The sequence below is a fragment of the Panthera tigris genome, chromosome B3 (assembly GCF_018350195.1).
Source record: "Panthera tigris isolate Pti1 chromosome B3, P.tigris_Pti1_mat1.1, whole genome shotgun sequence".
Taxonomy (NCBI): Eukaryota; Metazoa; Chordata; class Mammalia; order Carnivora; family Felidae; genus Panthera; species Panthera tigris.
Genome location: NC_056665.1, coordinates 144,116,006 through 144,128,762, shown reverse-complemented (window position 1 = coordinate 144,128,762; position 12,757 = coordinate 144,116,006). Strand labels below are relative to the sequence as shown.

At 55.0% G+C, this 12,757-nt stretch overlaps 2 protein-coding genes across 2 annotated transcripts; one reads left to right on the top strand and one right to left on the bottom strand.

Annotated features, from left to right (window-relative positions):
* Positions 1–5,676: 5,676 nt before the first annotated feature.
* LOC122239523 (proline-rich receptor-like protein kinase PERK2) lies at positions 5,677–9,049 on the bottom strand. Its single transcript, XM_042989281.1, has 3 exons — positions 9,009–9,049; positions 8,519–8,820; positions 5,677–5,846 (listed from the first exon to the last, which is right to left on the bottom strand). Exons 1-3 carry the CDS (start codon positions 9,047–9,049, stop codon positions 5,677–5,679), a joined length of 513 nt encoding a protein of 170 aa, XP_042845215.1.
* LOC122239319 (ras-related protein Rap-2c-like) lies at positions 9,007–10,264 on the top strand. Its single transcript, XM_042987801.1, has one exon. It carries the CDS (start codon positions 9,048–9,050, stop codon positions 9,648–9,650), a length of 603 nt encoding a protein of 200 aa, XP_042843735.1. The 5' UTR covers positions 9,007–9,047; the 3' UTR covers positions 9,651–10,264.
* The last annotated feature ends 2,493 nt before the right edge of the window (positions 10,265–12,757 follow it).

Sequence of the window (12,757 nt, the reverse complement as noted above, 5' to 3'; positions counted from 1 at the left end):
GACCCGGGGCCTCGGGGGCGCAGGGGCGCGCTCAGCGACCCGCCGGCCGCGCCACCTCCGGCCGCCACGCCGGGACGGGGGCGGGACCCGCGGGGGACGTGGCGGCGCCACCCTTCCGGGGCCGGGCGGGGACACGCGCCACCGGGCCGGACGACGGGGGCGCTGATGCAGAGACCCGGGGCCGCCTCCGCCCCGGCTGCGCCCCGCCCTGGGTCCCCGGGCCTGGCGAGGCCGATCCGTCCCGGGGTCCTCAGCCCTGCGCGGCTGGGGCGCGGGAAGCGTGGCGGCGCAGGAGCCGCCGGGAGGCGCAGGGTCGGCCTGGGGAGCACGGTGTCCGGGGGCGGGGAGGGGGCCGCGACTCTGGTCCCCTCCCCACTGCAGCCTGCACGTCCGGGAGCGACCGGAGGGCCGAGTGCCCCGTGGGCGGCCTGGCCCCGAGGGGGCGCTCCTCGCAGGCTCCCCCCCTTTCGAAGCAGGGCCCACGGGCTCCACGGCGAAGGCCCTCTGCCCCTCGGTGAGCAGCTGGCGGAGGGGCCACCGCGGCCACGAAACCGAACGAGACGTTTCGCATAGCGGGTTATGGGAGACGAGCCCCGGGGCCATCCGGCCGCCTCTTTGCTTCTCCCCCACTCGTCGTTCCGGAAGCGCACACTTGGTCAGACACTGGGTGTTTGACCCCTTGAGATGCTCCCAGTAGGAAGCAAGAGTGACCGCTTCTCCACCTGACCTTGTCACCAATGCCTGGCTCCCAGGCAGTGATCCTGGACGGAGAGCCCAGCATCAGGAAGAAATGCCACAGGAAACACCCCTGGTGCCAGGGGGCTCCCTGGAGGGACAGCCCTTCTCTGGGCCTGTGTCATAGAGGCAGAAGTCAGGGAGATGGCCATGGGGGACACGTGTGGGGAGTGTCCAGGTGTGGTCCTGTGCCTGATGTCCGTGGGGCAGCTTGTCATGGGGGGGGGGACCTTCTCCAGCGGCCTCACCCCCTGCGTGGCCAGCAGCTGTGGGCCAGCAGGACAGACCAAAATGTAAATACAGACTGAAATCCCCACCAGTCTGTCGCCCTGACCCTGGCGACTCCGGAATTCTGCAAAAGCCAGTATTTGTATTTAGTATCATGTTTGCTTTCCACATCCTTCATCTTTTGTGTGTAATGTCATTTCTCTATGTCTTTTTATTTTATTAAAAAAATTTTCTAACGTTCATTTATTTTTGAGAGAGGCAGAGACAGGATGCGAGAGACAGGATGTGGGTTAGGGGCAGAGAGAGAGGGAGACACAGAATCCCAAGCAGGCTCCAAGCTGTCAGCACAGAGCCCGATATGGGGCTCGAACTCGTAAACTGCAAGATCATGACCTGAGCCGAAGTTGGCCGCTCAACCGACTGAGCCACCCAGGTGCCCCTCTCTTATGTCTTTTATCTACGAATCCGACTGCCTGGAAATAGAATGCCTGTGGCTCTGCTTGTGGTGGCCTGGCCCTAGTCTGTTCAGCACCTCTTTGGACCATGAGGGTAATCTGAGAGGATGACGGGAAGCCCAGTAAAGGAGCATCCCTCCAGAGAAGCCGGCACTGACTGCTGCTGGCGTCCTTAAGGACCTACCCACCTGGGCTCACTTGATGTTCATTGTTCAGCTTGCTGTTTCCAGGACTTCTAAGGGGTGTTCAATTTAAACCCAAACCTCTGTGAGGACCAGACCCTTGTTACAAATCTTAGGGAAAATCTTTTACTTTTGTCCTCGAAAGAATACTGGACGGGAAGAGGCGCCTGGGTGGCTCAGTCTGTTGAGCGTCTGATTTCAGCTCAGGTCATGATCTTTCACTTCACGAGTCGGAGCCCCGCGTGGGGCTCTGTGCTGCCAGCTCAGAGGCTGGAGCCTGCTTCGGGTTCTGTGTCTCCCGCTCTCTCTGCCCTGCCCCTACCAGCTCTCTGTCTCCCTTTCTCTCAAAAATAAAGAAAAACATTAAAAAATTAAGAAAAAAAAGAATACCGGACAGGACAGTTTTTCTCCTCTGCTTTTGCGGATGGTTGGAAAACGTTCAAAATCACTCGTTCACTGAGGATATGGGCCTTCTAGGATGTGCAGCTCGTGTGGGGGTCCTGCTCCTAACTGGGAAGCTTATATAGCCTCAAAATCTTGCCATCTGTCTCCATGACGCCCCAAACCCTTGATGACGGAGGTTGTGAATTCCCCGGGGCGGCTGCTTACCGCTACCACTTTGGTTTTCAGCGGCTTCTCTGTTTGGGCCATTTCCTTTTTTCCAACATCGCAGCTATGCAGGAAAGCGTTTTGTAACAGTTCATTCAGCATTTCTAGTCTCGAAGGTTTTTCCCAGTTATCTCCCCTACTCTATGGGCAGAAAGGGAGGAGCCGCTGGGTTTCGGGCCGAGTGTATGCGTGTGCACCCACGCTCTCGCACTCGCTGGCGGAGGCCGTCCACGCGCGTTTGCGATGTTTCCAGCAGCTCTCAGGGGGCTCCGTGTGTGTCCCCCACCCGGGGAGGTTTGCACAGCTGTTCTCTGCAGATGCCATGACCGCTGCTTTGTCCCCAGGAATGCTGTTTCTCCTCTCTGCCTGCAGGTACTAAGATCCCAGTTCCTCCCAACTGGGAAGAGACCTGGAGGTCAGAGAGTCTCTGTGGGCTCGGGGCCTAAGGCGCAGAGGGTTTAAGACTCCTTAGCACGATAGGCTGAGATCATGAGACAGGCCAGGAGACCGGGGGACGGGGCGCACCGGGCACATGGTGTGAAGTTTGCTCCTGCAGGCCCCTCCCATAAACGTCGGGGCCGTGGCTCCCGCTGGAGACAGATGGTGGACTGACTGGTTTGCCTACCACTGGGCAGGTGAGTCCAAATGTGGGCTCTAGGATTAGGACGGTCTATAGTGCAGCCCTCCGAAGCCATCCGCTCCGACTCAGACCTCATCTGTGATAAGGTAATAATTTGATTTATGTTTTCTTGAGTCCCTTGGACTTATCTCTCAAGCGTCTGGGTCTTGGGCAGGAATAATGAAAGTGTCATTGACTGGGCTCCTTCACATCCCTACGTTAAGCCCTGTATTATCCTCTGCCATGCTCCCCAGCCTTTTGGACACAGACAGCCTCAAGGAGCAATTGTGTAGTGAAAAAGTCATATAGCAGGATAATTAGGGTCTAATTCAGAAAGGCAAGAATTCATTCGGTTATTCAACAAATGGGGTCCGTTTTGCTGGGATGCATCATATGGTTTCATGAAATTCCGGGTGCCGTGCAAACTCGCACAGTAAAAATCACGGCACTCCAGGGGAAAGTAGAGTCGGGTCAGGACACTCAAAATATTTCATCAGCAACACATTGAAAACAGATAGGAACTGGGGCGCCTGGGTGGCTCAGTCGGTTAAGTGTCCGACTTCAGCTCAGGTCACGATCTCGCAGTCCGTGAGTTCGAGCCCCGCGTCGGGCTCTGTGCTGACAGCTCAGAGCCTGGAGCCTGTTTCGGATTCTGTGTCTCCCTCTCTCTCTGACCCTCCCCCATTCATGCTCTGTCTCTCTCTGTCTCAAAAATAAATAAACGTTAAAAAAAAAAATTGTTAAAAAAAAAAAAACAGATAGGAACCTAATAAAAAGGATAGCACAGTGGAATATGTTAAGTTGTTATTTTAAATACATTAATACAATAAGAAATATGGCCCTTTGTCTCAAAGGCCCAAAGAGCAGTGGACACGGGGAGGGTGCAGCTTGCGGCCGGGGAGACAGGACAGCTGGAACACCCGGCGGGGGCGGTGCGCTCATGGCACGGCAGTCACGAGGCATCTGGGGGACGCGTGAGGGGAGCGTCTGTGTGTTCTGTGTATTCCCACATACCTCGGTCCAGCCGGTGCCGTTTTCCATGTTTACCTCGCAAAGAAAATCACACGAAATGCAAAATTCACACTATGCGGGCCTGGCTCCCGCATTCTTCAGTTGTGCTGGAAAAACTCATTTCCAAAGCCTGTGTCACAGCAGAACCGTAGTCGTGGATTGTGCCAACCACATGGGAGGCACCGATATCTGTGCCAGGGGGCCAGCAGTGAGCGGTGTCGGGGGGCTAGGTCGTGGGAGGGACACAACAAGCAAAGGGATTCAAAGAGCGTAATGGGGGCCCCTCCATTCGTATGTGGAAAACTAACCCCCAAAGTCTGGCATTAGGTGGGCCCTTCGGGGAGTGATAAGGTGACGGAGACCCCAGAAAGCTCCCTTGCCCCCCACCGTGAGGACATGGTGAAATAACAGTTGTCCGCGAACCAGAAAACGGAATCTCACTGAATCCGCCAGTGCCTTGGCCTTGGCCTTCCCAGCCTCAGAACGGAGTCATAAATGTTGTTCGCTACGTCCCCCAATCTGCGGTAATCTGTTCTATCAGCCCGAGTGGACCGGGGCGGCAGGATAGTAAGTGACGATCTGCGGTAGGTGGCACTGTGGTAGTTCCCCACGGCCTGGGGGCTTTTGGACAGGAACCTGCTGTGTCACCAGTCTCCAGGCCAGAAGTCCCAGATCAAGCTGTCGGCAGGGTGGTTCCTTCCGTGAGCTGCGGGTAGAGAATCTGTTCCAGGCCCCTCTTCCTTAGCTTCCGATGATTTACAAGCCTCTTTGGCTTCTAGAACACCAGCCCGGCCTCTGACCTCATCTTCAGGTGGCATCTCCCTGTGTGCACGTCTGTGTCCAAGTTGCCCCTTTCAGAAGGACGCTGGTTATATTGGATTAGGGGCTGTCCGTGGTCCAGCGGGACCTCAGCCGATTACACCTGCTACGGCCCTGTTTCCAAATGAGGTCCCACTCCGAGGTACAGAGGGCTGGTACCAATGAATATGATTGGTACCAACGTGCGTTCTGTGTATTCCCAGAAGTAAGTGACATTTGAGCAAAACACCTAAGTAAAACGAGGGAGTGGGCCATGCGGACATCTGAGGGAACAGCATTCCGGGGGGAAGGAACAGCAAACATAAGATTCTGGGATGAAACGCAGACTGGCACGCTGAAGGAGTAGGGAGAGGATGGTCGTTGTGTCTGGAGGAAGCAGGGAGAAGAGGGGTGAGCGATGAAGCGAGAAGCAGAACGATTCGGCGATGGGAAATCCGTCAACTCTGAGTCATAAAATTAACAGAATTAAAGGAGAAAAAGCTATACATTTATCAGGGAACAACAACAATGCAAATCTCAATACAAGTTCTAAGGTATAAATAGACTAAACTTTCCTTTTATGATGAAGGATACCCATTACAGGACAAAAGGATACATCATATATTTTTTTTAATGTTTATTTATTTTTGACAGAGAGAGAGAGACGGAGCACGAGCAGGGGAGGGGCAGAGAGAGGGGGAGACCCAGAATCCGAAGCAGGCTCCAGGCTCCGAGCCGTCAGCACAGAGCCCGACGCGCGGCTAGAACTCACCAGCCGTGAGCTCATGACCTGAGCCGGAGTTGGACGCTCAACCGACTGAGCCACCCAGGCGCCCCAAGGATACATCCTTTAATGGTATGTCGTAAAGGCATTTCTGTCAGTTGCAGCTCTGTGGTTCAACATCGATATTTTGGAGACTGGCTAAAGCAACAAGAAAAGGAAGCGAACTGTGTACTCACCACTGTTTGCAGATAGTGTGTCCCCCCGGCCCCCCCGAATGAGGCATTTGCAAACTGTTAGAATGGAGTCAGCTACCTTTTACGCCCTGGTCTTGTAGGCTGGGAGTCCACCGTTTTTGCCGTCGTCGTGGCTACGCAGCCCGCTGCCCCCGGCCTCCACTGCCCACCACGCCCCCTGCCGTCTCCTGGGGCTGTCGTTGCCGCTGCTCGCGGGGCTGCTGGAGCCCAGCATGTTGGCACATGTGCAACCTGGAAAAGGGAGGGACTTTGCGGGCAGCCCTGGAACGATGAGGAAAGGGCACCAGCGGGTGCACGTGCCCCTCGCTACCGCGCACCAGGGGACGATGCCGGGGTAGGACGCACACCGCTCCCTAGGGTACTCGTACAGCAGTGGCAAGTCAAGGACGCTCTCTGACATCAGATCTCCCCGCTCCCCCGTTTTCCCCTTCCAGGGTCCCCATTCCTCATCTCCGAGGTCACCTCCAAAAATAAACCATTTGCTCACAAGACCACGTCCCATGTCATAGCTTCTGCTTTTGGAGAGAACCCGAATTAAGAGAAGTGACTGGGGCGCCTGGGTGGCTCAGTCGGTGAAGCGTCCGACTCCGGCTCAGGTCACGATCTCGCGGTTCGTGAGTTTGAGCCCCGCGTCGGGCTCTGTGCTGACAGCTCAGAGCCTGGAGCCTGCTTGGGATTCTCTCTCTGTGTCCCTCCCCACTCATGCTCTGTCTCTGTCTTAAAAATAAGTAAAACATTAAAAAAAAAATTTTTTTTTAAAAAAAGAGAAGTGACCCTAAGAAGCAGACCTTCTGAGTAAGATTCTAAGGTAGATCACACCCTCAGACCCCATTGGAAGGACGGTATTGCTGGTGGTGAGCGAGCTGGTGATGAGCCTTGGCCTGTGGCACAGGGACAGTGACTCAGGGGGGTGGATTAAGGTGTGGTGCAGGGGACGTGGAGTGTGGTTCTGTGCGGCAGGGGTGGGGTTACCGTGCTTTCCTTAATGGCTTTAAAAGCCTGAACGAATACTAAGGACAGGCTCAAATTAGCCCACTATCGATTCGAGATACTCTCCGAAAATCAGCCGCCCCTGGCAATATCAGGGCCCCTCATCGCCTGCAGGCACAGGGCATTTTAGGATGAAAACCAGGTCCAGGATTCCCCGCAACTCATGATGTCATTACTTCTCTCTTCAGTCATGTATTTAATCCCCAGTTCAACCAACAAGGGTGTTTTATGTTAATCAAAATAGCAAATTATCATACTGTCCATTTCTATCATATTGTCTATTGGAGAGTCTCTTTCAAATTACTTGACCATACTTTAACTTTTTTAAATGTTTACTTAATTCTGAGAGAGACAGAGCACGAGCAGGGGAGGGGCAGAGGGCACGGGAGACACAGAATCCCAAGCAGGCTCCAGGCTCCGAGCTGTCAGCACAGAGCCGGACGTGGGGCTCGAACCCACGAACCGTGAGATCATGACCTGAGCCGAAATCAGACAGTTAACCTACCGAGCCACCCAGGCACCCCCTACTTGACCATACTTCATAGTCTCTTGTTCCTTGCTCAAAATTTTAAGCTTCTTTTTTTTATTTCTTTAAACACATGAAACATAATTATCTCATCTGTCTGATAACACCAATGTCTGCAGCTTTCCAGACGTGGTTTTCTTGTCTGTGTTTCCAACGGCTCTCATTCACGGTGTTTTTTTCTCCTGTGTGTTTTGTGACTTTTCAGCAGCAAGTTGCCTACGTTCCCTCAAAAGCTATCTGTGGGAAGTTGTTGAAGCCTGCCTTGAGCTTGCCTCCCTCCAGTGAATATTTGCAGTTATCCTTTTTAAAGATGCATTTTTACTTTTGTTACTTTGCAGTCAGAGAATGTCTCATAAGCCTTCTCTATTTAGAAAGCGAGTTGTCTGTTGTGTTCCATATATAATTAATATCACAGGTCAAGGGTGCTCTGTGCACCGTTAATAGAAAAGCATGTTCTGTGACCACAAACACCAGTGTGAAAGATGTATCCCGTTGTCACTTAAACGTCATCTCTGAGCCTATGCTGCCGGGAGCAAATTCAAGCTCAGTCAGAACTGGGGCCCTGTCCCCTACCCCCACACGGCTACACCAAAATGACCGAGGTCAGTGGCACCCCGACACAGGGAAAACGTAGCTATCTCCGCTTTCAGCCCAGGCCTCTGGGTCTCCCTCAAGTCCTAAGGCATCTGTTTGTGCCCGAGTACAAGGTGAGTGGAGTTTACTCAGGTGGACGACCCCGGGACTTTCTGCCCAGCCCCCAGGGTCCCCTCTGAATCAAGGAATGGCAAGAACGCTGTGCAGGTGTAGAGCAGAAGCCCGAGAGAGACTGGCAGCAGGGGGGTCCGACCTGGAGGACCCTCTAGAACTAGGATGACCCCAAAGCCCTGTGGCCAAGGACCCCACCGGTCGATACTTGAGGCCGGGTGGATGCGTGCACACTTTCATTTTCAAAAGTGGCCAGTTTGACTGGTGAGTTATGTGGTCACTCTTAGGTCAGGAGGGCATGATGGAAAGCCAGGGAAGGTTTGAGTGAGGGAGTAAAATGTGAGTTACATTTTACAAAGTTCATTTGGGCGTTGGTCAAAGACAAAGGGGTCTGGAGGGGACCAGAGTAAAGGCAGGGGCACGAGGTACTCGGTACTCCGGGCACAGAAGTCGGTGGGGGAGGGGGGAGGGCTGCAGGAGTCACTTGGGACCTTCAGTCTGAAGCTCCTTCGCAAGTTTCCCCTTCCCTGGGGTCCTCCTGGTCTGGGGAGGGGCCCCAGCTGCGCAGCCCAGCCAGGCCTGACCTAGAACGAGGCCAGCCTGGCTTCCGGCCACGGGGCTGGCTCTGAAATGGTGGAGAAATCCTGCATTTCCCGGGTAGACATGGAAGGGATCAGGTTACCTTCTAGTCCCGCGGACAGAAGGGGCTCTTCTGGGAAAGGGGGAGCAGAGGGCAGGGACTGTCGGAGAGGCCCCAGCTCGTCGTCAGGTGGGGTACGGGAGGGAGGCCGAGCAGGGCCCGGCAGCCTGGGGACCCGCCGTGAGCGAGGTCGGAGGGGGGGCGGGGGGAGGGGAAGGAGAGGTCTGGGACGTGGAGCTGGTGGGTAGGGCGGCGCCGGATCGCCCCAGGCCGGAGGCGGGCCAGACAGTGGGGTAGGGAGCGGGGCGAGAGGCGCGCGGGGCCCGGCCTCCCGGGACCCCCGTCTGGGCTGGGGGAGTTCTTCTCCGCCCGGCGGCAGCCGGCCTCCGCGCGCCCGCCCTCCGGGCCCCTTCCTCGCCTCCGCGTCCCGCCCCGGCCCCCGCCCCGCCCCTCCCCTCCTCCCCTCCTCCCCTCCTCTCCCCTCCTTCCCTGCCCCCTCTCCCCGCCCCCGCCTCCGCGCGCCATTCCTCGCCGTCCTCCGGCCGTGCGCCCCGCCAGCCGCGTCTCGGCCATGGCAGGCCCGGGGCCGCGACCCGCCAAGGGCTACCGGGTGGTGCTGCTCGGGAGCGTGGCTGTGGGCAAGACGGCGCTGGCCACGCAGTTCGCCTGCGGCAGCTTCCCGGAGCAGTGCGAGCCGTCGGTGGAGGAGCTCTTCAGCAAGGTGATCGAGGTGAACGCGGCGCCCGCCCTGCTGGAGATCGTGGACACCGTGGGCGCCGAGCACCTGGTCACCCTCAAGGACCTGTACATCAAGAACAGCGACGGCTTCGTGGTGCTCTACAGCGTGTGCAGCGAGGCCTCGTTCGAGGCGGTGCGGCCGCTGCGGGAGCGCATGGGCCGGCTGCGGGGGCCCAAGGCCGTGCCGCTCGTGCTCGTGGGCACCAAGGCCGACCTGGACGCCGAGCGCCAGGTGCTGACGGCGCGGGGCCGCGCGCTGGCCCGCGAGTGGCGGTGCCCGTTCCTGGAGGTCACGGCCAAGAGCAAACTGATGGTGGACCAGGTGTTCACGCAGGTGGTGCGCGAGGTGGAGGCCCTGGCCCCGCCCGAGGAGCGGGCCCCGCCGCTCCCCACCAATGCCCAGGACACGTGGCCCTCGGAAAGATTCATTGGCTGACGCGCAAAGGTGACTTTTTAGTGTGTTCGGCGCGTTCCTGATTTCTGAAGCTCAGTCCTCCTTCCCTGCCTTTTTAAAGAAAGTTTTCCGGCCCAAGACAAGTGATGATGGCTTCTGTGTGGGAACTCAAACCAGCGCTTTGGACTGTTGGCCTGAAAACTTGGCCACTTTGTTTACCTCTTACAGGGCTCTAGGACACCCAAAATCCGTATTGTTTTCCTGGATGGAGAGTCCCAGCCTTTTCTTCACATGGGATTTGTTACAGGATTCTCTTTTTTTCCCCCTTTTGATCATTAATGCCTTCGAATGCACCAGACCTTTGAAATTGATTGAGGAACATGAACTAAAGACTTTAAGCCTTGGATTCTGTGAGGTTTTCATGTGTTTCCCTCTCATCCGCAGCCTTGCATTACAGCAGTAATATTTTCCTCTCTGTGTATTTCTAAATATAGTTATGACATACACAGCGTTGGTTTGAAAGGGATATTGTATACCCTGGGAGGGGAACACGTAACTGCTCACACACAGCTCAGCCTGCCTTCAGCTCTGTAATTGACATCTAGTCGATTTTGAATCTGTACACTGAGTGAAAATAAAGTGATTTTGAAAGGTGATAATTTTAAATATCTGTCTCTCTAATACTTAAAGCTACAATTTCTACAGTTTGCACGCACGGTCTCTGCTCCTAAGCTGTTTCCCAGGAAGCACGTTAGGAACCAGAGGGAAAATGGCCGCATCTGGTATGTGTTTCTTGTTGCCAGCGTAGGTGTATTTTTGTCTCTGCATGGTTTACAGTGACATGGGGACTCCAGGAGAAGCAAACCGTGTTTGAGTCTTCTTGTATAGTTTTCACATAACGTGGCAAGAAAAGTTTTCTTGCACCCGTTTAAAAACATTATGGTTTTGTAATTTGAAGAATTTGCCTGTGGTATGAGTTGCGTGCGCTTTATTTTCATGATAACACATTTTTCAAATTTAGGAACCTAGCCTTACCACTTAAACATCCTTCTAAAAGAAAGTAACAAGAAAAACAAAATTAAATAAACAAGAATGCTCAAAACTATGCCAGGGATCTGAAAAAGTTCATTTTGTTACAGGGAAGTTATCTATACAGTGATGGTTATGCAGGCTCTGGGAGCTTTATTTATATTATATGTGTTGGGTGAACAGAAGGATGGGTTTTATTTTAACAGAAAAAGTATAAGTATGTTAGAGCCTGTCAGTGCCTGACAGCCAGTTCACCAGGGGAACGGGCTAGGCTGGGTGACACCTGTCTTTTATCTCTTCCTCTGTCCCTGGGCCCTGGCGGAGGGCGGGGGAGGGAGGTGTTGGGCACTTACTTGTGAAGCCTTGAAGTCCAGCCTATTCACTCTCTCCTCTGACCCTCTGTGTTCTGGGGTCATTCCTCCTGGCTGAGTTACCCACATCCCCCTCCAGGACATTGCAAACACAGGGAGGAGGGGAGGGGGTCCTGCAGAGTGGTGAAGGGTGGGGGAATACCTTCCTAGTCTCAGGTGTCTTCGTCCAAAGCTGCCCCTTCCTCTGCCCGAACAGAGGCAAAAACCCAAGACTGTTACTGGAGTGGATGTTGGGCTGTGCAGAGAAAGCACGCAGGGTGTGAACAGTGTCCTGTCCCCAGCCATGAAAGCAGGGCCCCCGAGGACTGCAAGCTGAGTGACCCTCTGGGCCTGCCTCCCCCTGCTTCCCACCAGCCCTGTCTTTCTGACTCACCACCTGCTTGCACTGAGGCCTCCTGGGAGGTCTTGTGTCCCTGGATCCCTGTGCCTCTGGAAGATACGTTCAATCCAGGAACAAATTCACAAATAGCCATTTCTTCGTTTAGATTCCTAGGACCTCCTCAGACCCTTCCACTCAGATCTACATTTTGGCTCAGAGCCCAGGATGTTCCTTGCTGACCGGTGAACATAACAAATACTCAGGCCCACACGATCGGCTCCTGGGACCTCAGGAATATGTTTGAAGCCGTTCTCTGCGCACGCAAGCGCGCACGCAAATACATGTAAAATTCAAGACCTACACACCCGATTTTCTTTCTCTTCCTACAATTTCACGTGTCTAACTTCCATATGTCACACACAGTTGCCTGGAGTCCTTCTGGAGTCAAGTGCAGCCTAACTAGAGTGAACTTGAAGCAGCAGATATGACTGCTTGTCAGGTCCGGGTGCCGTGGTCCATGGAGGCACTGCCTGGTGGGGGCGGGGCGGGGGGGGGGTACCTGAAACGGGCAGCCTAACTCACCAGCCTGCAAATGGTGTTACCATCTCAGGTCATTCACAGCTGGGCCCTGGGCTGGGGGCCACGTGCGTGCGTGCTCAGCATAACTGGGGCACGTGAAACTGGTTTCCCAAGTGGCTGTGACATTCCCATGCCCTCTGGCATCTGATGCCCGTAAATGCCCTGCAGCTCAGAGCACCTGCAGCCTCCCTTCTGGCCCGTGTGTTGTGGGTTCGTCTGTATCGTTCAGATCGCTGGTGATGCTGAGAATTCTCTGGGAGGGTTTCAAATGACATTCGATTTCTTCTCCAGTGAAATGCCTGTTCTTTTCATCAGCTTTTAAAATTGTGTAATCTGTCCATTTCTTCTTGGTTCTTGGAGGTTTTACTCTGTCTCTGGGGTGGGCAGCCTCTGAGATGCCTCCAATGACCCCACCTCCTGGTACGCATGCCCTGTGTGACTGCCTCCCCTTGAGGGGGGGCAGGACCTAGTGACTCTCTTCTGGGGAATACAACAGGACAACAGTGATGGGAATGTCACTTCTGAGATTAAATTCCAAACCACTGACCTCTGCCCTGCTCGGCCTCCTTCAGAGCCCTTGTTCTGGAAAGGCAAGCTGCCGTGTTGGGACTAGCCTGGTGGAGACAGCCATGTGGCAAGGAACTACTGTCCCAACTGGCAGCTATTGAGGACCTGAGACCTGCCCACAGCTCCTAAGTGAGCTTGGGAGGGGGGACCCTTTCCCAGATGAGCCCTGAGATGAGAGCAGCCCCCGCCAAGCCCTCCCCACAGCCCGTGAGGGAGTCTGAGCGGAGCCCCAGCTGAGCCGCAGAGGCTCCTGACCCACAGACACTGTGAGATGGTGAGTGTGT